General features: G+C 42.2%; 1 protein-coding gene across 1 annotated transcript; it reads right to left on the reverse strand.

Moving 5' to 3' along the window:
* Positions 1 to 1,599: 1,599 nt before the first annotated feature.
* LOC119739882 (cubilin-like) lies at positions 1,600 to 10,256 on the reverse strand. The gene is made up of 11 exons (XM_038215004.1): positions 9,729 to 10,256; positions 8,737 to 8,964; positions 7,847 to 7,959; positions 7,267 to 7,361; positions 6,601 to 6,753; positions 6,211 to 6,308; positions 5,100 to 5,218; positions 4,376 to 4,518; positions 3,606 to 3,709; positions 2,846 to 2,961; positions 1,600 to 2,237 (listed from the first exon to the last, which is right to left on the reverse strand). Exons 1-11 carry the CDS (start codon positions 10,173 to 10,175, stop codon positions 2,114 to 2,116), a joined length of 1,740 nt encoding a protein of 579 aa, XP_038070932.1. The 5' UTR covers positions 10,176 to 10,256; the 3' UTR covers positions 1,600 to 2,113.
* Positions 10,257 to 24,544: the final 14,288 nt, after the last annotated feature.

The following is a 24,544-nucleotide window of genomic DNA, read 5'->3' on the forward strand; positions in this document are numbered from 1 at the left end:
AGCATCCTGTAAAGTTGTGGCCCCTCGTGTGCTGACATTTTCAAGAAATATTGTAGTTTTTCCAACGCTGGTCGGTCGACCAGCGTTTAAATGTAGGTAATAAACATATTATTCATGACAAAAAATTAAAATCACATTTTGACAAAATATTTTCACCCTCTCGATGTTGTGCGACTTAATTAATACCCTTTTTGTGGAGCCGAACACATTTGCTATAACATACATTCATTTATTCCTGAAAATTGCAGCAAAAGCAAATGTTGTACATTCCCTTTTAACAAGGTTACATTCTTTTGCACTGACATTCTTTTTAACAAAACAATGCCATTGAGTCAAAAGCTGTCGACTTATTTTTGTCCATGGAGCCAAAACAGATGCACACAGCAATGTTCCACGTTTCTCTGCCTATTAAGACAAATAGTTTTTGACAAGAATTCTAAGGAAGCCGAACGGCCTAGTGGTTAGATTCGTCGTCCGCGATTCGCGGAACCCGGGTTCAAATCCCGTCGGTGTCTTTTTGCTTTTCATAAACCACGCATTCTCAGTCTTTATAAGATGTTTTATTTCCCGTCGTAAAATACCAACAGTACCTTAGCTTAATCGGTAAGCACTGCTGCTGGTACTGTCCGCGAGTTCCAGGTATAGGCGCCTTCGTACAGGTTCAGGGCATGTGGTCCACTCGGGGGATCAGGGCTTAGGGTGCCGCCCTGTTCCTCCCTTAGCTCTTTGCTTTTACATGGTGCCTGGCCCTCCGGGGTTATATGGATGGATAGGGAAGGAAGTGTGTATTGGTCGGGAACGCCGAGATCCCGGAAGAGCCCTAAGGGGTTGGCTGGGGAATTGTTATGGCTCAGACCGATCCCTGAATGCTTGGCTAGCACATAACTTTTCGATTTTTTTTTTAATCCTCTATTTTATTAAACTTTGGTTTAGTTTGATATGTACATCTGCTCGGCAGGTCTATACGGTGATATTAAAAACGAGACAAAGGTGTATATCATAAATCAATGAATATTTGATAATAAATTGGCTATAATCAACATTAAGTTTCGTTCGGTCAATATGACTACCATTATTAATGGCGTAATTTGCAATTGACGTAAGAAACGCCATATACAGTATTACAAGCAAACAAATAAAGATGTGATGTATATTATGGCTCGCACCATGCGGGGGCGCTGTTCAAATCCAACGATTATAAATACTATATAAAAGATAAGTGTACAAATACCCCCTAACCATTGCATTATTTTTAAAAGCAATTTCTATGCAAAATCTTTTTGACAGAGCTGGGGGTGGGGGGGGGGGGGGGGGTGTGACCCCCGAACACCCTGATCCGCGCCTGGGCGACTCTTGTACAGTGCTAGTGTGAATTCGATAGCATATGCCGGCGCAACGTCAGATCATACGTTGTGTCAAAAGAAGTCTTTCTTATGATCCTCAATAACTATGTTGTTTACAAATAAAGGGAATGTACATGTACATCATTGGCTTTCGAAAGTCGAAACCTTATAATTGTAATTTGCCGCGCGTCAAAGGAAGCACGTTTGGATATGTCATGTGGATGGACCAGTTACACAAACTTACACAAGACATTGAATAAAAAATACAACTTTTTATTAAATTTCTCGATGTGAACATTTTAATGCGGAAATGCGACATAATTTTGAATGGAGGAATTTTTTTAACAATTAACAATTGTCATACCGGGCCTTTTTTCACTAAATAAAATAACCGTTCTTTGGGAGACACCTTGAAAAAAAAACTTTGACATTTACAAGAATTTTCATCTCACTTAACAGCTTTTCAATACCATTTTGCGACGGTACGGGGAAAATCGGGTAACAGTAACAGGTAGGAAATTGTAATATGTTGATATTACAGGGATAAGCAAGGAGAAACCCATTAAATACATGTACATCATATGCATAAATACAGTACATGTATATACATGTATACACATGTATTCATACCGGCTTTGAAATCAAACTATCCTTACATTCTCTCTGTATTAACCAAAATGTTATCAATTCTGATCCTGGTGTATGATATTAACCAATTAATTTCTAAGATATTCTGGGTCACAGTTATACGATATGTGGTCAGAGTTTGATCAGATGGCCCTCCAGGATGCGGAAAAGCCCTTTCGGTGGTTGGACCCGTCCGTTGTGAAGCGGATCTCCATGCGGTTGCTAAGCGATATGATGTTCCCATTCGGTTTCTCATTCCCGCAAAAGCTGTGTAATTAAAAAAAAGAAAGAGAGAGAATAGGGGATTTTAAGGAAAGTACATGGGACCAAGGTTGCATACCTATAGCCGAGCTGAAAAGGTGATCGTCTTCCGATATCAAGCCCATATAGACGAAGTTGGGAGGTACGCATAGACTAAAAACATTGCACCCATTCCGCACACATAGGCCTAGGCCTATGGCTGACCAACATGAGGACCACAGGCGCGGTATAGCAGACAGTAGCGGATCTAAGGCGGGGGGGGACCACTCAAACCCCCCCCCCCCCCCGTTCACCCGCTGACCTATGTTATGAAACTACAAGCAGTAAAATGGGGCTAAAAATAATAAATGGAATGCTAAAGCTCCTAAACTTATTGTTGATTTGCTTTAGAATGCAGGAATCGTCGTGGATTTCAAATTTTTCCGAAGGGCATGCCCACGGACCCCTAGAAGGGCGTACCTCCCCGTTTCCTGAAAGCTAGATCCGTCCCTTGGCAGAGATCGATTTTGATTTGCCTTATAGGCCTACATAGTGCACACAATTAACTTATAACAACAAAATTGGAAAAATATCGCCGACCATGCCAACCCTCTTCTAGAAAAGATTGTACTTACACCATAGGAACTCGCTCGTTGCCAATACGGATAGTTACTCTGTCGAAGTCGCAGTTGGCATTTTCTTCGACTTCGAAGACCTGGAAAGTCAGTCGAATCCTTTTATTGTCGGCCACCTGAACAAAAAGATAAACATTGCCCAACATATTATGTATCATAAAAGGCCTATTTGCATGTAAATATCGATTGAAACACAACGTGATAGTCTCAGGGGCGTATCAAGGACCAAAATTGGGGGGGGGGGTGGAAACCGGCTATATAGCCGGCCGTTGAATATTCGAAAAGCAGAACGCCTCATTTGGCGCTAGGGGCGCTCTTTTCCCCTTTTTTATCCCTTTTTATTCATATTTCACAAATCCGTAGAGGGAAATGGGATAATTAGCAACGATTTATAAATAGTCGCTTCACTCCTCTTCTGGCTATATTATTTTTGAAATAACGTAAAAAATTATTACCCGATCTAGTAGCCTAACATTATTATTAGTAAAACAACAACAACAACAAAATGTGCATGACAATTAAGTGCAACGGTTAAAGAAAATGTTCAGCAAGTCACAACAAGGCTGAGTAAACAGGGTAAAGATTCTCATTACTTACGTATCAGGATAATTTTAGCAATTTAGTGGTCAAACCCCCCCGCCCCCCCCCCCCCCCCCCCCCCACAACCTAGCCCTGTTGAAATGGTCTGGCGACGGCCGTGAAAATTAAGGGTGATGGATTTTAATACAATCACACATCGACCTGAAAGTAAGGCCTTTACCTGTATAGTCCACAGGCAGTCCAGATTCTCTCCATAGGTCTTGGGATAATTCGGAGTCCTGATGTTGCCTTTCTTGCCATTGATTTCACCGCCGCAAACGGGGACTATACACAATGAAACGACACGTGCACAATTTCATAAGAACAATCGTTGATAACTAAACTGAATGTGTATTCAAAAGTCAAAATAATCCGAGTAGACGCTCTGCATAATAGTCTCAATTCGGTTCGTAAGTGTGACGTCATTTCAACTTAAACCACGCCCACTGCATACGCAGTATCGTTGTGACCATTGGAACCGGAAGTACCGTAGTGCAAATGAAGTTGCGTTTTTAGCCAATGAGCGCTATATAAAATCCGTGGCGTGTGCGCATGTATGACGAAGTCACTTACTAACCGGATTAGCCTACCTATCATAATGATGGGCGCTGGCATTGTTATTTTCATCTAGCTGGTGATTGGTGGACTTTATCAAACTTACATTCAATTAAAATCAAAGCATAGAAGGTTTTCGAAACCACGACTTTACTTTAGTCTCCGTTTCATTTCAGGCGCTGCGTCGACATCGCTTAAAAACGTCCAATCCAAGACAATTAGTTTATTAGGTTTAATGCTCCTACATGGTGTTGCTGAAGTACATTTAGCATGGATCAATATTAAACTAGACTCTTCAAACAAGTCAGGGACAAGAATCTTCTGAAACCAGCCGCTGGCGAAGCTTTGTTTTTCTTTAACCCATATGACCTTTCAAAATGATTTTATCACATTTACCGGTATTCTCCTCCTGTTCTCCACCATTCAGCCGATAGGACGCTGTGAAACCTCCCTTGTTGACGCTGTCGTCGCTATGGAAGACCACTCTCATTTCGTTACCTTGCGACGTCACCGCCGTTGGATTCACGTTACCACAGTGCCTGGTACCACGCACAGTTAAAACAGTAAGTTCCAATAGAAATGAAAGATAACCACAAGATGTCTTAAACTAAAAACCTGCTTGGAAACTATTAACCTTAACAGTGTAATAGAATAGCTTGACGAGAAGACATCGGTAACGAAATACTCATGGGCGCATTCTAATTTTGTTTTCCCCTTTGGGGCGGAGCTAGTCTCTTTTTGGGGGAGGATGTTGGTATGAGACATGAACATGCCCTACTCACTCCATCGAATCACTGCCAAGTAGAATTTATTCGCGAGGAAGCCATTTTCAATCGTGCACCTGAAGCTATTTTGCAAATTGTAAACTGTTGAATGGGATGGTGCCAGACTATGTTATGATTGGAGTGTGTTCCAAGCCTCACTTTCATTTTGTTTTAATATGGCATAAAACATTAGGGTAGGCCTATAATCGTCAATTTTGAATAATTCATCAGAGCATACCAGTATTAATTTGTAATGAACTATTATTTCATTGTTTTCATTTCTACTCGCAAGTTCCAAATATATAGGTGTGAAAGCGCCAGTTATGGCATTCAGATATCAATCACAGTGTACGCACTTTGTGCTGAGGCCCGACGGGCCGTTGGGCTTGAGTTGGAGGTAGTCCCAGCTGCAACGTCTCTCTGCCTCTATGTCCATGTATGTCACCTGAAGTGTCACCGTCTGGTCACTCTTACCCTGAGAGATGAGCAACGAGATCGGAGACTCGGATCAGAGAGGATACAAATACAGGTTAAAGGCCTTGATGAACGGAAAGAGGCTGGTTGTATATTCCACCTGTTTACCTCATGCTTCGAGGACACACAGACACACAATTGTACCTTTCATACGGTGATATCTAGTGTGGACATTCTTTTGTTTTCGTGTAGTTAAGAAAAACCTGTTAAAAAAGCTCATTTTACTGAGTGAAAACTCTTTCAACCCATTTCCCCCCTATGATTCCCTTTAGTGTTTCTCTTCATTTTGCCACCGATAAAACTAACCCAGAAATGCCTCTAAACCTGTTTCCCAGATAGGGGAAACATTGTGTGGACGTGGGCAAGTCCACACAACTTCACTGCTACTCGGTGAATGTAATGCTTGTACATCGAAGTTCGCATACGGGAGCAGTTACGCTCATTCCTTTCACAATATAACTTGCGAAAGAAACGCAGGCGCCGCAAAAAAAAATGTGGGTAGTTCACTTGCCATAGAGAATATACATGTATTTCGTACGCTAGCGGGCCGTGCGAACAAGGAAGAGGCAGCTCTGAATCACTGGCTGTATAAAGTATATCCATTGAGAGCTGGAACGTGATATTTGGAGGATTTCAAAAGGACAACGACGATATGGAAACTACAGGCTTAATAGTAATACATTGTACATATTATTGCGTAACGGAGGAGACGAAATGATTGACAATGCATTTTGTGAGCAACATATAGCGTTATCACGTCGCACACTGTCGTATAAGCCTCAGTCATATTTTACAAACCAAGAAAAAGAGCAAACGTTGGTAACTCGATTAGCTCTGGTGCAACGTAAGTCTATCTCATTAATTAATCGCATTGTTATGTAGCACTGTCCGTATTTGGACGGTATTGTATTGTCGAGAAATACACCGCAAGTGTACATTTTAATGGCAAATATACTTAAAAGCACCATTGTATTTTCAATTAGATTGACTAACCTGAATCAACCATTCGCAATGGCTATTACTTCCATACGGAGTCGGCCAGTTGGGCGATGTTATTTCTCCAGAAAAGGCCCTCAAAGTTCCGCCGCAAGCTTTGGAAAATACAGCAGAACAAAATGGTTGACCCAATCTCATAGAGATAAAAATTCCGTGCTTTATTTCACATGCACAAGGATCTTGGTGAAATTTCGACGGATCAAAATTCATTGATAATCACTGTCTGCCAAGGTGTAGCCATAAATGCAATATGTCTAGCGCAGATGTGCATCCCAAAGACGCTTCCCTGGTAAAAAAAAAATTGCGGCTTATAAAAGGCCCAAAAATGATGGTCGTCATATACCCCCTCCCCCCTTCAATGTCTTCACTAACGAAAAACCCACTTACAGGCTGGTTGGTTGGAACCGTCCGTACCGCTCCCGGGGTTACCTCCAACTCCAGGCCCGATTGGCCCGGCTCCGACGTCGGGTTGGTTGGGTATTTCGGGCGATGTTTCAGTCTCATCGTTTCCTCCATTGGTAGGCACTTGCTCTGGTAATGCTGTATCAATGAGTAATGAATTTATTTTTATATGGCTTGTTTTGGACTTCATTTGGCCAAAAATGTCGCGAAGGAGTATCGGCCATGATCATAATTAGCATTAGTTATTTTTAACGTCAGAGCTGGATTTGCGAGCATTAGACATTTGAAGCTGGTGTGCCTTTCCAAACTCGATAGCCCTCAGACACAAAAATGACTATTATGCCGCGTATAATGATGCTAATATATCGTTATTACTCGCCACATTCGAGTAGCGTGTTAAGCTGAAAGCCACTTTGAGTACTACATGTATATGGAATACATGTACATGTAGTTATGTTTAAATGAGGGACACCGTGCAGTTTGCTAAGCAAGCATGTAGGCCTACATGTTACCAGCCCGGTTGTGACTGGTGCGCACTTGATTTCTATTTGGCACATACATGTACACTTTACATTGTCCCAATAAAATTAGGCTATCAGAAAGGGATATGTCAATTCACATGTACTTTCAACTAAAAAGTCTTTTGCTTACCGCATAATTCTCCGTCGATGCAAGATGTATACCCTGCCGGGCACCGGCTGCAAGGAGAACCGCTGATGTATGGCTTCCTGCCGATGAAGTTCCCGCTTGAAGAACAAAGGAATTTAAATGAAACCATAAGAATCTAATAAACTGTTCTCAAAATTATGACAATACCTGTTAATTCTAAGTTTCAATTCCTGAGAAAATGTTATGTTTGTCAATGCTGTGTTTCTATGGGTAGGTCTAATTTTCTTCAGCAAACAGTCGCTGCAAATAAATGCATGGGCGAACTCATCTTAGGCTCAAGGGGGGTTAAGGTTTGAAGGGGAGGGGTTATCAGGCATGTGCTACTTTGTTGTGTATGATTTTCTATTTGACCCCTATTTAGACTTTAGACTCCCCCCCCCCCCCCCCCCCCCCCCCCGCCTGTGATCCGCCACTGAAAATAAAATGTAGCCTATTTTTATCACGTCAAAGTAATGGGGAGAAAGTACTGACACTATTGACTGACACTATTAGAACATTGTATGTGTGAATTATATAGACACAACCCCGTGTTTTTTGCAATTCAATAAAACAAATTGGTTACCCTTCGCCGTAGTTGCAGACTAATATGGACGCTGGGGACCAGCCATTGAGACCCTGGATGGACGGGCAGGTTCGGAGCGCGCATCCCACAAACTTTGACTGGGCCCAAACAACCTGCAGAAAATATAGCAAATATTCATTACGAAGAATTGGGAACAACTTTTCTGAGCTATTTCTAAACAAAACCTTTATTTGATATGATATGAATTTATAGCCAAGAAAGATTAAATCAATTAGAGAGGTTAAATTAAAACACCGAGGCACTGCAACAAATTGAAAACTCTTTTCTTGAGACCATGCAGCTACGTCTACGGTTTCTCTGGGGATTGGGGACCACAAACCAAAATCATTCTTCCTCATTACAATTTGAAACAAACTTGTGCCTACCTTGTTGAACTGGACCCAAAAAATCTCACTTTAGGACATCATGATTAATTACATACTCTTTTTGATATCATCTATATTCTTAGGCAGTCAGTCAGTAAGTGATTCAGTCAGTCAGAGGACAATAGGCCTCGCTGACGAGGAACCCATTTTTGATCGTGTTCCCCGAATGTGTTTTATAACTTGTAAACTGCTGAATGGGATGGTGCCAGACTATTTATGCGTTCCAAGCCTCACTTTCCATGTTTTGTCAAATGTGGCTTGAAATATTAGGGTTTGTTCAATCACTTATTCAAAATGATTCATCCGAGCAGAATTGTATAAAATTGTTATTAACTTTATGTCATTGCTTTCATTTCTACTCGCAACGGTTCCAAAAAATGAAGATTTTATCTCGCTTTCAGTTTAACGTGGTCGACTCGTGAATAAAGCTTAAAACCTTTGGGAAAAAAGTTTAGTAAAAGTTTTCAAAACAAGCAAGACAGGAGGAGTGAACATCATTTTTACCTGTGTGTAGTGTCCACAGACGCCATTGCAGTTGCCATTGGAGTACGTGTAATACTGTTCCTCGTTGAACCAGCTCTCGATCATACCATAAAGGTCCCAGCCGGTACCGCTTCCCGCCCACAGGTTCTGGCCCACCCAGCCGAATCGACCGCCGGTCGTTCCCCCGTGCATGAACACGCACTGGTCCGCCCACGTCTGGGCCAGGTCCGCTAGCTCGTCGTCCCATTGCTTTTAAACATGCAAAATATACAAAGGGGGGACATTTTTAATGTTTGTCCCTGACGAGATAAATGTCAAACTTCATACAGGAACCTCTACTGCTCCGAACAGTTTTAGTATGACCCTTTAAGAGAGAATAATACAAACATTTATCATTTCAAAGTCGGTTATTGTTTTTCAACCAAGACAAACTATCTAGGCCTAACTACCTCTAGTTTCTGTCTACTATTTTATACATCCTTTCTCCTCCAAAAAAAAAGAAGAAGTTAGATAGGAAGTACATATGGCCTTCCTCATTTCATATCGATATACCCGACGCAGAAATTACCAACTTGCGCTTTACCTCAAAAGATATATTTACAGGAAGAAAAGGAACAATGACAAGGCGGACGACAGTTGTTTTTAATAGTGTAAATTTCTTCTGTCTTATACACACTTATACACACAAACACTTTCTTTCATACTTTGATTAAAAATATCAGGTATTCAGGAACCTGAGCGATTATATGGCACTCTAATTAGAACGATGTCGTGAACCGTTGCAAGAAATGGTAAATGTCAGTGATTGACGCCTCTTGATTTAAATGTTAGAGCTCAGAAGTAGATGCCTTTGATGTTTGTTATCGAAATCCCAAATGCAAACTTCGTCGGAATGGCTCGTGTTGAAATTGAGTGATAAAATCTGCCGACCCGGCCGGCTATCAAAACAATGACAAAGAAAGCCGTCCTTATTTGCAACGGTCCGTTGACAAACGTGAGATTTTAAAACTTACAAGTGCCACCATGTTTGCTGCGGTTGGCCTGACTTGTCCACGGAAATCATTGTGGGCCTCCAGGAGGATGAGTTGCTGCTCGCTACTCAGCCGGTTCGAGCCCAAACTCCTGGTGCCCGGTACCGGTGCGCCGCGGTTCCGGCTATTCTCCGGTCCCGGCTGCCGCCGGGACGTTGGCCCCACGCCCCGGTTCTCCGGAGATCTGGGGGCGTCCGGTACCGGACCGTTGATGGTAAACTGCGGCTTGTGCTTCAATAGGGCCTCATCGGGCTGCATCTCGGCGGTCGTCTTGGCCAGCGTGGTGGGTTCCGTGGTCGTGGGGATCATCACCGGCTGGTGTTTTGCCGGACGGCGCCTTTGGGAGCGGCGCTCCCGGTTTTTAGGCTTTGCTCCCGCCGCCATGGAGCAGATAATAAGAACTGTAAGGAACAGTCGAAGCAGCTTCATCGTTGACTCGTCTTTAACTTAGTACTCCGATGAACTGTGGTGCAACTTTTTTTTTGTGCGCACCTCGTACGGATAAGAAATCAGTTTAATCTTCTGTAATCTACAGTGTTTTGGTGTACCACCGAGTCGTTGGGTAACCTTTGATACGGTATTATGATAATCTTGTGTTCTTGTCTTTTATGTGTATTCAATGCGCTTTAATTTTGATTCTCGGAAGAGCTGGAACTTTTTTTACTGAGTAATCAACTCATCAGAAACCTTTAACGAGTGATTGTATAGTAGCCACCAGACTCTTCCATTCAACAGTCATCTTTTACTTCAGTAACAATGAACTGAATGCATGCAACAAGTTAATGCGTACGTAATGACGTCATGACTTGTTTACATGTGGGCTTTCTCATGGGTGCTTTAATTGTTATAGTCGCCTTCACCAAGCTCCCATGTAAACGAAGCGTGATAGTCTCAGTGGTATTCATAAAAGACACAAGCCAAATGTGTCGCTAGGTATCAAAATTGTCTGTTTCTATTCTGCAAAACCCAGCTTATCAACTGCACAGTCAATAACATCCCCTACGTGATTTTGCAGTGCGCCCTCACGTGGTAATCCAAGCCTGTTATTTGTTTGCCTTTCTAAAATACACGCTGGCCAGTTAATAGATCTCATACCTAATGACGTCACGCTTTGTTTACATGTGCGCTTTCCTATGTGAGCCAGTCCCACCTGGCTCTCATAGGAAAGCGCACTTGTAAACAAAGCGTGACGTCATTAGGCCTTAGTGGTTTTATTTGCAAATACATTCTGAGAACAGTTTCGTTGACAACTGACGTATCGGCATTATAGTGAGCGACTACAGTAATTGCAAAAACAAAATAGTTGCTAGCCGTTCCCGGCGAATGCACTTTATTCCCGAGTCATCAGCCATATTAAACTGAAAGCGAGGTAACCTCTTCAATTTTTGAACTTGCGAGTGGAAATGAAAGCAATGAAATAAAAGTTCATTACAAACTAATACCAGTCTGCTCTGGTGAATAATTTAAAATTTGTGATTAAACATACCCTAATGTTTTAAGCCACATTTGGAAAAATGAAAGTGATCGAGTCGTGGAAAGCTCTCCAATTATGAAGTAATCTGGCGCCATCCCATTCAACAGTTTTCAATTTGTAGAATAGATTTAGGGGAACACGATCGAAAATGGCTTCCTAGTTATTAAGGTCTATAAGCCTAACAGCCTCCTGAACAGCCTCCCGATGAAAATTACTGTCCTTGGGTAGGCCTAGCCGTCAATAGGTCATTAAATTGAAAAACAGGGAGGCCTTGGGAGGCGCTAATGACTTCCCTGGCAGGTAAGGTTCACTCAAGATGCCCCTCAGGTGTTCCCGTCTTGTAATGCCATCGGCAAGGATCTCTCATCAACGTCAGACATCTTACCTGAGTGATAGTTTTCCACAAATAGGTGATTTCTGTTATGCAATGACCACGCTGATCATAATAGGCCGGCCTTGAGTTTTTCCCCAGACGGACACAGTTTTGTTTGTTTGTCAAAAACAATACTGATATTGCTGTTTAATGCTCTCTATTATTCTTTGGAGGCCTACCAATTTTTAGCTGCAACGATGTGATACCGAGAGCAGAATTAATTTCCCATTTGAGGAGGAAAAACACTTTAGTTTCAATCTTCAAGTTTTATGGAAGTAATTGCTCTAGTGATCTGATGTCGAACACTTCCATCGTCCGTACATAATAAGTCCCATTCACGTGTAGAGGTGTCTACGCCAGTAGAGGGCGTCACACCCCACGACTACCAGAGCCGTGTAAAGACAGCTCTGCAACTGCATAGCATACAAGAACATTGCAGCATTTTGGTCAATGCTGGGTCCACTGTTCGTGCTTTTGTTTTATCACGCTGAAAATCAATCAGCGAAAGAACATTAAATTATATGACAAGCGCGCGCTTGCTGGCGTCAAACTCACCTCCGAAGTCCCACATGCATGCGTTTTCAATCAATTTCTCATCACGCATTGCGATTGAACCGAGCCGTTTCTGCCCGGTAAATGTTACAGACTGAAGAATTATGCCTCTATCAACAACCTGAACAAGAATCGGAGATGTGTTGACGTCGGGCTCAGGGTAGCGGCTATAAGGGGCGAGATCTGACCAGACTGAGAAGCTGCGTTTCTCACCTCTGCATTCCCCCAACGGGTCTGACTAATAAACCCAATCAATCAACTGAAGCAGCCGAACAATTCAGGCGGTCCGCGTATAAATATTTGATACATTCTGTCACCCACACAGACGGATTGCTAAGCCTATAGGGTATTCCACGCGATACAGAATGGTGTAGCCCGTCACCTTTGGAACATTCTTGTTTATCGCAGGTAAAATATGGTGCGTCGCCTTTTCAATTCCCAATTGTTCACAGAAAGCGGGCAATCATTATATACACTCTCGGAATTAAAAATGGACACTGAAATAAACAAAATGTAAATTGAAATAGTACAAATCACAATGAACAGGATGTTTAATCGTTTGGCGACAGCTGAGGTAATTTAGACTGAAAAACCGACAAAATGAAGTACATATGAATGGAGTCACGAAGTGCTAATCCTGTGCACCCGAAAGGACTAAAAGTCATACCTTTCGCTCGTATAATATATCCTCAGACTCACGGTGTCTAATAATCCGCTAATTAAAAGTCATGCATAGACGGTCACGAATTGTAAACTTGGAACGATGCCACTTTAATAGCAGGTATAGTCTACTATCATAGACTGTAACATTTTACATTCAGAACATCAAATCGCACACTATGGATTAAGGTCCTGTTTGGTATGGCAAGGATGGCGAACGTTTTATCGCACTATACCCAACGTAATGTTCACCTATGTTTCACTTGGGAATTTACCGAGTGAATGTTGTTGACGTCATAAAGTTTGTAATCCACACCCACTTTCCCCAAGATTAAGTTTCTTGCGGCCAACTCGTAGTACTCTCTCAAAAGAAGGACTATCGATCTTTTCCTTGCACTTGGGGTTTAGATATACGTTCAGTGCATTCACAGTAGTACGTCATCTGTATTTTTTACAGATCCGTTGTTGCGTTAAAAGAACTTCAAGTTGTGGTGTTTCATCTGTCATCAGGTTTCTTAGTCTTACCATTTGCTTGTGGCCGAGTGCTTGTTGAAAAGTAAGTATATTTCTGCTCACATAAAACTGAATACCAAATATACTGCACTCTTATGTTTTTACCAGCTGATAAACAATTAACAAATGATATGGTACCTCAACAAACCCTAAAAAACCCAGACAATAGACCATTATCATGTTGCGGCCATCGTGATTTGTCCCCATTCAAATCAACGTAACAAAAACCATTATCGTTCAGTACTGTTATTGGATACAGGGAACAATGGTGGCAGCATGATAAAGGTCTTCACAATCGCATGGATGTTTGCCAAATAAAGAAAGGCTTTACGCGATACACGATGCTCACTTGACCAAAATATTATCCTTCCCAATTTCAACCCTACTTACCAATTGTTACTAAATAAATCGACAGTCGTTCATTCTGACTGTGACAATTTCAAACTGTTGGAGAGAAAACTGAATTGTAGTCTGGTCTCCGACATCGCGATCCGAGCACACACTCAGTGAGGGTATGGCAAGTGGCGGGGAAAAGACTTGAAGCAATCGCAACTGGAATGGGCTTGGACTTGCCAAGCTTGTCTTTCTTTGCGCGTGTGGGAGGGCGATTGATCCCGGTAATATTCCGTGGTGTGGTGGCGTCTGGGCGATTATCTAGCCATCAAATAGACATGGACCCCGGAGCAAAATGAGTAGCCACTCACAGACAGAAAATTGATACAGAAGTCTTCTGAATCATCGTCCAGCCCCACATACGAATTGTGCTCAAACCTTACATACTCTTTGTGGACCTGTGAACAAAACAGGTCCACAGGATGCAGGAAGCCTATGTGGACTTGCATACGTCCACACTTTAGGTTCCCTTTCTCGGGGAAACAGGTTTAGAGGCATTTTGGGGTTAGGTTTATCCGTCGCAAAATGAAGAGGAACACTCAAACAAATCGTGATAAAAAAATTGGGTTGAAAGAGTTCACAGTGCGAGTAAGCGAGTTTTTTTTCTCCGGGTTTTTCTTAACTACACGAACACAAAGGAATGTCCACAGTAGGTGTGCAAGGTAAGGCTGGGTGCGTTGTTGTGTGTGTCATTGTATTCTTGTGACACAAAGCGGATGCTGGATTATGTTTCCAATTTGTTTGTTGAATTTGTATCACAAATTGTGTGGAGCATTCTAGAAGCCACGAAGTATGTCTGGTCGAGTTTGAAACCCAACCCACAAAGCATGTGCGTTCAGTGTGTACAGCCAAGCTCCGGCAAACATAAAAGTGCGAGTACAAAACTGAAATTGTTCATGCGAGTTCAATTCACGAATGGTAACTGAAATCCCCTCCCAAAAGAGTAAATATTGGATATCGTGCGCTTGAAAGCCGTCTTCGTGTCAGATGCCATTCAGCGGATGAGTGATATCCGCACGAACAATGTACACGACCTAATATACCTCCCGGATTGCATTACATGACTGTAGAATTAAGTCTGACTCAGTTAAAGCAATGATGCAGCTCTTTTGTGTCAACGAATCAGCATTCGAACCTCACTGCTGTAAGTAGAATAAAATTCCACTTTAGACTGATAACCTAAAAAAGTCTGGAGTGGTTCCTTGAAAGTTGAAGATTTAATAATTCATACTTGTGTAAAACGAATTGAGATCGATACTTAATATACCAAGAAAGATAGTTATTACCGAGAAAGATGCAATAGCTATTTTGAGGTCTCAGAAAATATTCCTGTATTTTAATGTTGGTGCGCAGTAACATTTAATATGATTAAGAGGTACACTATGAAACGTGCCATGCTGAATCTTATCCTCAATTTTGAATGTCACTTCGGGCATTCCTAGCGAATACCGTAATCTCCTCATTCAGACAGAAGCCACTTATCCGTTCCCTGGAGCTGGATCTCGCGCCGGCAAAGCGTTCGATTGATGCGTCATGCTTACGTCACCCCAACATGCCTATGGCCGGGATTATGTGCACGGGAAAGGTGGGGCTACACGTTCATCAATAGAGGGCGCCACAAGGCTGATCTAGCGTCAGGGTTTTTATACACGCCCCTGCCCTGAAGTCTCTTCTTCATAGAGAGCTAGAAAGCTTGGCGGAAACTTGTTGGATCACAAATTTCATCCTGTCCGACTGACCAATTTGGTAATCGACAACCCTCATGTGCAAACATACATTCTGTCCACAGTTGTCCTTTCAGTCCAAATCAATCAAGTGACTGTTTTAACTGTTAAAAGCTCCCAACTACATAAAGCAGGATTGACCGGTTGTGACTGTTACCCGCCCGGGCCAATATGTGGATTGGGTTTTCAGTCCCTACCTGATTCCGTGGGTTTTCCTCAGAATATTCCTCTGGGCTTTTCCTCCCACCTCTAAAACTGTAATTGCTTCTCATTGTCTTCTCTCTGCAGGCTTCTTCAGGCTTTCGAGCTACAGTGCTTAGGGCACTTTTGAGGAATCCTTGGTTTCATTACCAGAAAGAAAAAAAAATAAAAAAAAAATTGATACAGCTATGCTTTGACTGTAGATGCATAAGCCACTTGCCTGCTTTTGTCTGTTAATTTGACTAATCACAGTGCATGGTTGAAGTGTGTTCTGACTGTTGGGACTAGCCTATGTAAATTGGCAGGGGAAGATGATTGATTTTGTTGACTGTTTGTGACTGTTCAGACGGCATGAGGATACCTATCAAGGTAAGCCCATGCTTACGCGCAGGTATGCCTACCACGTGTGCTTAATAATTTAAGACGCACGTGTTGTTTGAATAATTCAAGACTGCGTATTTTAAGTTAGTTTCCAAGTAGCCTCGTGTGACTCTTTTTATGCCCATATTTATTGAATTCAAGAAAACGGTGTCCCACATCTTCACAACAACAAAACAGCTGTGAGAGTAATTATGTGAAAAACGTGAAGTTGCTTGAGGGGATATGGGACTTTGACGGGTCCGACTCTTGCCCAGCTCACTCAATTTGTTTTGTAGAGAGAAACAAAAATCACTTGTCTAACTTAACTGTCACCTCCGGAAACGTTGTAATAACCAGTAGTATAGTACTTGAGACAGATGTATAGGTTCTATTATTTGCAATACTTGCGTGTTTGTGTCCACGCTTTTTCACGGCAAGATGTAGGCGTACTTGACGCTTTTATTCGGGAGGAAAAAAAAATCGAAAATGCATCAAAATCGTGTTGTCACTATATTGTAAAAAATATATTTTGTTTTCGCCATCCGCGAGCGTCCTTGTGGAATACTGTACAAAATGCGCTTGCCGTGCGGAGCGTAATTTGATATTTTTATATATTTTGATGACCTTCCCTATTGGGATACATACCCAGAGAGTTGATTCCCAGAGACTGGAGACAGTGAACAAACATCAACACATTATTAGTTGTTTTGGAATCACCTGACGTGTGCGTCTTTAATAACATTAGATGTGGGGAACGTGATTTAATATAATTACTACTAATACACCAAACACAGAAATCATGTTATCAGTGGCGTAGGCTACAGTGATGCCGGAGTCGGTTCAACCCAACTAAAAACGCCCACTTTCGACAAACCATGAGGCACAACCTACTACGGTCTTGTTTAGGCCGTACAATTCCAATTTATCAGTTACCCGCCCAATGAACACTTTCTTGCTCCGGTAAGGCACAATTTGGCGCCGTGTAAATGCTGCAATTTTGTCTAAAATTGCAGCATTACACAGCGCAAAATTGTATCGCTCATTATGGCAAGACAAAAGCGTAGCCGTCATTTCAAAAACGGATTGATGAATTGTGATTAACCAGATGCCAATAAGTAGCCTTTGTTATCTGCTCACGCAGTGTACTCGACAAAGTTCCTTGTCCCATCATGCTTAGTTATGTAACTGTTAATACTAAGATACCGTGAAAGTGCATTGATCTTTATTGTTCCACTCGAAATTCCTTGTACATGGTCATTCCAGGGCAGCTCAATAATATTCAATTGGTATGTGGCTAACAAGGTATATAGTCGACTTCAAAACTGGGCGTGGTGGTGTCTCATCTGTATTTCTCTTCCCTACCTTATGGTCGAAGCTTTCTGTCGCTGCCAGGGGAGCCCAGTTCGGTTATCAGTCTTATGCGTGACCACATTAATTTACGAAATCGGAACACCAACCCCACCTCTTCTTTGCAGAGTTTATCGTGAGTATGTTATTATTAGTTCCCTAGTGTTCCCCTGTTAAAACCAGGTGTGTATAACGCAGTGCTGTAGTAAATTTCCACAGACTTGTATGACTCGTGCCTTGGACCCGGACTCGAGTCTGACTCGAGTCCCATTTCTGTGACTCGCGCGATGACTGATGACTCGGACTCGGACTCGACCCTGCGGACTCGGACTCGACCTGCGTGACTCGGGACTCAACCAAACTTACGAAAAATCACCTTTTTTTTTCAACAATATAATCACAAATTATTTTGAAGAAGATCCTCTCCTGAGCAAGTGATACAGTCTCTACGGTGCAGACGAAACGCATCTAAGTACTGCGTGCCTCCAGCGCGCCGCTGGCTTGTATATGGATTTCGAAAATCGAAATGTATATGGATTTCGAAAATCAATGTATCGAAACATGTATTCCAGCCACACTTGAAAATAATAATATTTCAAATAATAATCACAAATGCAACTGTGTGTGAAAAGATGATCATTTATTATTCTTGACATACACTGAGGAGGAATCAAATGACAGTTGTAGGCATAACTGGATCACAGCCCTATTGGTTTGTGCACAAATTACCTGATTTGTTTGTCATTTATACCCAAGATGCATTGCGAATATCAAAAAGGTTTAATAAAATGTATCTTGTGATAAAATCATCCTCGATCACAGTTTTTTTTTCTTTCTTGTGAACGCATGCGAGGAGTTGTGTAGTATTTTCCAGAGCGCCAAATCACTCGCATCAGGCGCTACGATACTCGACCCAGTTGCATGACATCGCCATGCACTGGTTGATTTTAAGTGGCACGCACCTACACTTGGAAATCCAAGATGCAATTTGCAAGTTGTTATGGCGCTAGTGTTCCAGCGAGTTTGTGGCGGGCCCGTTAATATTACCCAATGCACGGCCGGGCAATGTCGCTGCATTACGCTCCAAAATTCAAGTCATCTATTTCCTGCTCACGATCAGCAGTGTGCAGCGGAATCACTTGGGCGTATGAACTACCCATTTCGGATTCATGAGACACTCGATTCTCCCCGACCCTTCTCTGCCAAATTGAATTTTTTCTAAGAAAACAGAGTGCGTTCTACCGCGTGGAACATATTGTAAAGTCAGCTCGTGTAAGCAATGTGGCTAATTTTGGTCGTTGGGCGCCAAGTAGGCTCTAACTAAAAGATGTCTTCCTAAAAGTGAAATTGCGATCACAATCGTGTTTGGTAATGCGATGGGAGTGTTAAAATCATTGGTAGCCACTAATTAAGGAGATTGTCTAGACGATTCATACAACATTCTAAGCTGAATATTTGTTCCAAATAAGCTGTGGAATATATATTATTTTAAAAGAAGTGTTATTGGATGCTTGCAATAGTGGATGTATAGGTAGGACAGTTGATCGTCAAACGATAATGAAAATGCTCGGACTTCAGCAGTATCCCTTTACATATCAGGCATTGTATATCATTTCGATACTCCAACATAGTGTTTTGTGATGCATATAGGCAAGAATGTCTATAAGCATGCACGGATGACATCGGATAACGGGATTACGTAGGTCGACTTCTGACCAATGATTTCGTCTCACTCACTTTTCTCTCCGTAACTGTTGAGTGCTCATCAGATTGGCGCCTCGCAACGCGGATTGAAAATCGAAACACACTCCTGAAGTTTAAGATTGACTGTTTATTTTCAATGGTAAGTATAATTGGGGTTCTCCAACAGAGTCAGACAGGAGAGTCAGTATAGCAGAGTATTGGTAATTACCCAGAAACGAACCCATACCTTTTAATGAAGGCCTTGATCAAAGTGTAGTGGACTGGTACCAAACAGTCTGTGCATTATGTAATGTACCTAAAATGGTATCGTTCGCAAGAAAACAATCAACGAAGGTGGTTTTCTATTAAATCTTTACTTTATGATTCGTATCTAATGTATAATGTTCGTAGCATAAATAACAATAAACAATGTTGCCCCTGGGCTTTCAAATGCCGTGACGCCGGGTGCTTGTGCCAGAGGGCGCGCTTTTTACGTTCGCTAGCAGTTACGAGACCTAACAGGCTAACAGACATAGTGCATATGTTTTCTCTGTATTCTCTTTAGCCACTTGGCTTAGTTGCTATGCACCCTACTTTGAGATATCAGACAAAGTGAAGACTTAATTGGTAATTGATTCATATTGCGTTAAAACATTTCGGAAGAGGTTAATAGTGCTTCTCACTTACCAGTTCGATGCCCAGGAAGCAATTCCGCAGTGGCGACTGCTGATGCATTTGCTAATTAAAAGCGTCCGTCTTCAGTCCTTTCCTACATCAGTAATAAAGACGTGTGCCACGTATACCGACGTAAACAGCTAAAGTTACTTAATATCCATTAACAGTTAACTGTACCTTTCTCAATCACGGAAGTAAACGGAGAATTGCAGGTCAGTGCACGGATTGATCAATTAATAACCACGTGGCATTAGAGAGAGACCCTCAGAAACAATCATCGAATCCATTTTGTCTCATTAACGAATACCCCGAACCATTATTATACGGTTAATCGAGAAATGCAATTTGATGAATGAATAAACGAAGTGTTTTGGAAATGAGATGACCGGTGCAGTCAAGGAAATTTAACTCATCATTATAAGATTTGGCCGACTCTCAGGATTTTGGTGGTTCAGTTCCCCAGGCCCCGATATTGGATGGGATCACGGGATTGCATGTGTAAGTGCCTGGCAGGCAGGGGTCCGAAGGTTTATTGATCCGAAGGTTTGATAGTCCGAACACAGCAATTTCCCTTACCCGGGGTTTCATGAATTGTGTCCGAAAAAAAAAATAAGGTTCGTTAATCCGAGCATTTCATGCGATCGTCCGAAGGTTCGAGGGTCTGAAATTAGAATTTAATGAAATCAGTTAGGTTCAATAGTCCGAAGGTTCATTGATTAATCCAACAGCAAACAAGGTTTAATAGTCCAATTTGACAATGATGTTCGATGCTGTCAATTCAGACTGTTGAACCTAATTGTCGATTCAGTCTGCCGAACGTCGTCGTCTCTTCGGACTATTGACCTTCGGATAATTTAACATTACTCTATTTTCGGACTAGTGAACGGTCTATTGAACCTTCGGACTAACCAACCTTCGGGCTAACAAACCTTCGGATAAACGAACCTTCGGACTATCGAACTTCGTACTATCGAGCGGTAACCGGGACCCATGTTGAGTAGGTACATTGAACATTGAATACGGATATGTTAAACCTTGTTCAGTGAAATGGCTTATCAGGCCGGTGTTTCTCTTAGGTTTCCCTGGCATGAAACGACTGAGAATACTCCTATTTTTGCTAGATGAGATGCCATTCCATCTCAAGTTATCCCAGTTAATACTGGTACCCATTATCATACTCCGGTGAGGAAGGGGAAGTAGGCCTAGGGGAAGTAGGGGCAAATGTCTTGCCTGAGAACATACAGTCAGCCTAATCAAACATGTGACCCCTCCGATGATAAGTCTTAAACATATACCCTCTATGGCCACACTCCCTTTCACAATCAGTAAAAGCTTCGGCTTATTGCCTGAGCCCCGTACTAAAGTTCCGTTATGTTTACTAGTATTGGATCTTTTACCTTTTTAAAGTATAAAATAAACTTGAAACTTGATACTTCTAACTAAATGGGTTGTCGCAGGGCTTTTTTTGTGTTTGCATGTATTTTGGGTCATATTTTGTATGAAATATACCTTTAAGCTTCCTTTTCCGTCGACTTAAAATGTCTACGTTTACAGCGACATGCGCAATACAGTCTACATGTCTGTGTTTCCTGCGGTCCAAATTCCACACGACATCATTCCAGGCATGTTTAATGTGATTGACTCCAATCGCATTTTCATGCCATTTGTACCAGCAAATAAACATTTGTTTTGAGAACAATCTTTATCTTAATTGGCCTTGATCTACGCCTCGGCGTCCCAAACTTCCGGAGTAGTCTCTGCAAACAACTGGAATCGCCTCACCTGCTCAAGCTCTCGGGGCTTGATGAAGTCGTCATTCCAACGTCAATCATGCGCGGCAGTCCCATCGCGAAGACTCAACGGGGACGCCAGCTTTGAAATGATTGACATTTTTCCCCCTCCCCATGTGTTGTTGCCAGGGGCTGTCCCCCGGTTTATATCATTACGGATTAATCTTCTGACGCTAATTTCATTGAGGTGTCTCTGTTTTGGTATGAGGTGGGGAGCTTAATCCAGAAGCAGCCTCGTGTAAACAGACGGACATCCTCGCAGCAATCGGATTTTGTAGTCGGACGAACTCCACCGCCGGCTACCAGCGTGCGTGACACGGTTTCGCTGGCAGAGCGGTCAACGCCCCTCTTGAAAAGTTTGTACGACGAGTCGGCGCAGTTCAGATCAGATGGTCTTCTAAAATCATGCATGCGGATACGATGCACGTTTACTCTCATCGATTATAAAATAGACCTACTAGCAAAGATCATAAGTGAATAATTCTCTAGAGAGCACAGTACTGTTTCTTACCTAGTGAAGGGCCTGGGTTGCTACTTTTTTAATACAAAAGCGATAAAGCAAGCTGCAAGGCACTGAGCTATGAGGCGATATCTTGATTATATTATAAAAGAGGGGAACAAACTTAAATAGTTTGTTGTCCTCAGGCCTATTACATCATGAAAGAGCCGTCGACCCAACACTGTGCCATCGCCGTCTCGAAACCATGGTCGAACTGGAATTACACATAACACGAAATATGCCGCGTTCATTCCCCTTTTGCAACCCAAGCATTTTTTAATCCACAATAATTACTCATGGGGGTCATCTTAAGTAGACACAGTTCGAGAACACTTTGGTAAAGGAGCTGAAGCGAATGTGCTGTAAGCTACGAAAGCACTTATGTTGGTCCCATGGCAGGGATTGTGGCATTGGCGTTAAGCAACCGGGGAGCCCATTATTGCGGTCTGAGACTGCCTCGTTCTCAGTTTACCCCCGGGCGAAACACGCATGTACGCGCATATCAAGTTATATACAAGAAAAACAGAATCCAAACCACTTTTAAAATATGTGCATCATCGCATAATATCAAAAAATAAGAAACTAAAATGGACGAAATATTTGGGGGGGAAAATGGCACAGGTTTAAATCAGTTTGAATGTTTTTCAAAACTGTTGAGTTTCCATTGTCATTATCGCTTACGAGAGGTAACTTTGGTTACTCATTGTATCCATCCATCAAACGGGGTCTACCCGATGTTCCCCAATACCTATGTTCCCCAAAATCCTTAGAGTTAGGGTTAGTGTTATGGTTAGATGGTTAGGGTTAAGGTTGGGAAACATGGGTATTGGGGAACATATGTATATGCACCCTATCAAACCATGCAGTCGGTCTAATGTCAGTGGCATTTAGTTGATTTCTCAGGAGGAAGCTGGCATTGACATGTGGAGCCAGAGTGACGATAGGCCTAAGTCATGACACACTGCCTCGTCTTCATTCGAAGATTAAAAAAAAAAAATTCGAATGCATCAGTAGACAGTGGGCGCAATTTACGTGAAGCCGTCATGCAAATTGGTCGCGACATTTGATATCCGATGGGAGAAGTCACTGAACGTTGCCTTGAACATTGGACACTAATGAACCGTCTCGTCCAATTTTGGCCCAGTTCCGATGCGGAGTGCACGACTGGTTATTTTTTGTGAAGTTGGGCAAGGGTTGGTTGGTACCGTGCATTGTTTACGACTGATGTGAACGACGATTAATCGGTATATAGCATGGTCTTCACCACTATGTTTCTTCCAACTCCGATCCCTTTCAATGAGAATGTCTTTATTAGAAACCTAATCTTCATTTTCGGGTAAATATGTAGATTAATGTTCTTGTCACAACATTTTGGTATTTCAATTCTCGCTTGCTTAAATAGGCCAGTCTTGGACCACTTTCAAGATATTCAGCATGATGCACATGGGTCAAACGCAAAATAAGATATGATATTTTAAGGTTTCATCTGTTGGCAAAGAATGGATTTGCAACACAACCGAAGTGTGAAGGGAGCAAACCTCCTTACAAAATAAGCGGCTGAACTCATTGATTGACTTGCAGAGCCGACTGGCACCACGGGACGTCCGCGCGTGCCGTCTTTTAGACCGTGATCACGTCTCCAACCAGCCACGCCACCACACTCTGCCATTCTGGCGTGGCTCTGCGATGGCAGCGTATTGTTTCAATGCAAACACGCTGTCTGCTGTGCTTCTCTGATTTCAACGCGACCGCAGTACCAAAGCAAACACCTGAAGACACGGCCCGGTCCCGCCAAAACCGGGTTTTGTGCTTTCTTGAATGCTGAAACCAATACCACATTGGCGTATTGAATCCCATAGCTTAAGGACGTCATAATAATCGAAAACACTCATTTATCTGAAACCGACAGCCTCACTTGTCCCCAGTGCAGTTTGCCGCCATTTTCGATTTTCAATGAAATTCGAACCTGCGCGCTTGTCGTTTCACAAAAAGGCGGTGGGAAAAGTCGACAGAGAAAGAAGATATGCAACTTCCTTTGTTCCCCGTTCCAAATACAATATCCAACGGCGCAGACAACTCACTAACAACAAGGGTGAAAGGAGATGTGAAATATAAGTCCTTGGTTGACAACCTTATGAAGACCATTATGCTTTTTTTGTATATATTGCTGCCTAGAATTGACGTCATACGCCCTTTGAAGCGTTTTAATATTGATATATCGCTTCTGGATATGTTAAAGGTTTACGAGACGGGGTACTCTCAATGTGTGGATTTTTTTTACCCATGTAACTGACGGCCTGACAATACGAAACGAAAGTGAAACTCATACCAAATGATTACAAAAAACAACATTTTGATCATGCATGGTTCTCGTGAAGTGTTTTGTAGAAAAATCGTTTTTGCTTGTGGCACGACTACAAATGAACATAGGAAAATGATAAAAACCGGTATCGTTAGAGCTGTTGAAATATTACGGGTGAATGATACTTTTATATATTCTATGGTTGATGGTTTGCTTTAATTTACGTATACGGCTCCAAGAGTCTATATGGGG

Source organism: Patiria miniata, unplaced genomic scaffold (assembly GCF_015706575.1).
Source record: "Patiria miniata isolate m_02_andy unplaced genomic scaffold, ASM1570657v1 HiC_scaffold_4, whole genome shotgun sequence".
Lineage (NCBI taxonomy): Eukaryota > Metazoa > Echinodermata > Asteroidea > Valvatida > Asterinidae > Patiria > Patiria miniata.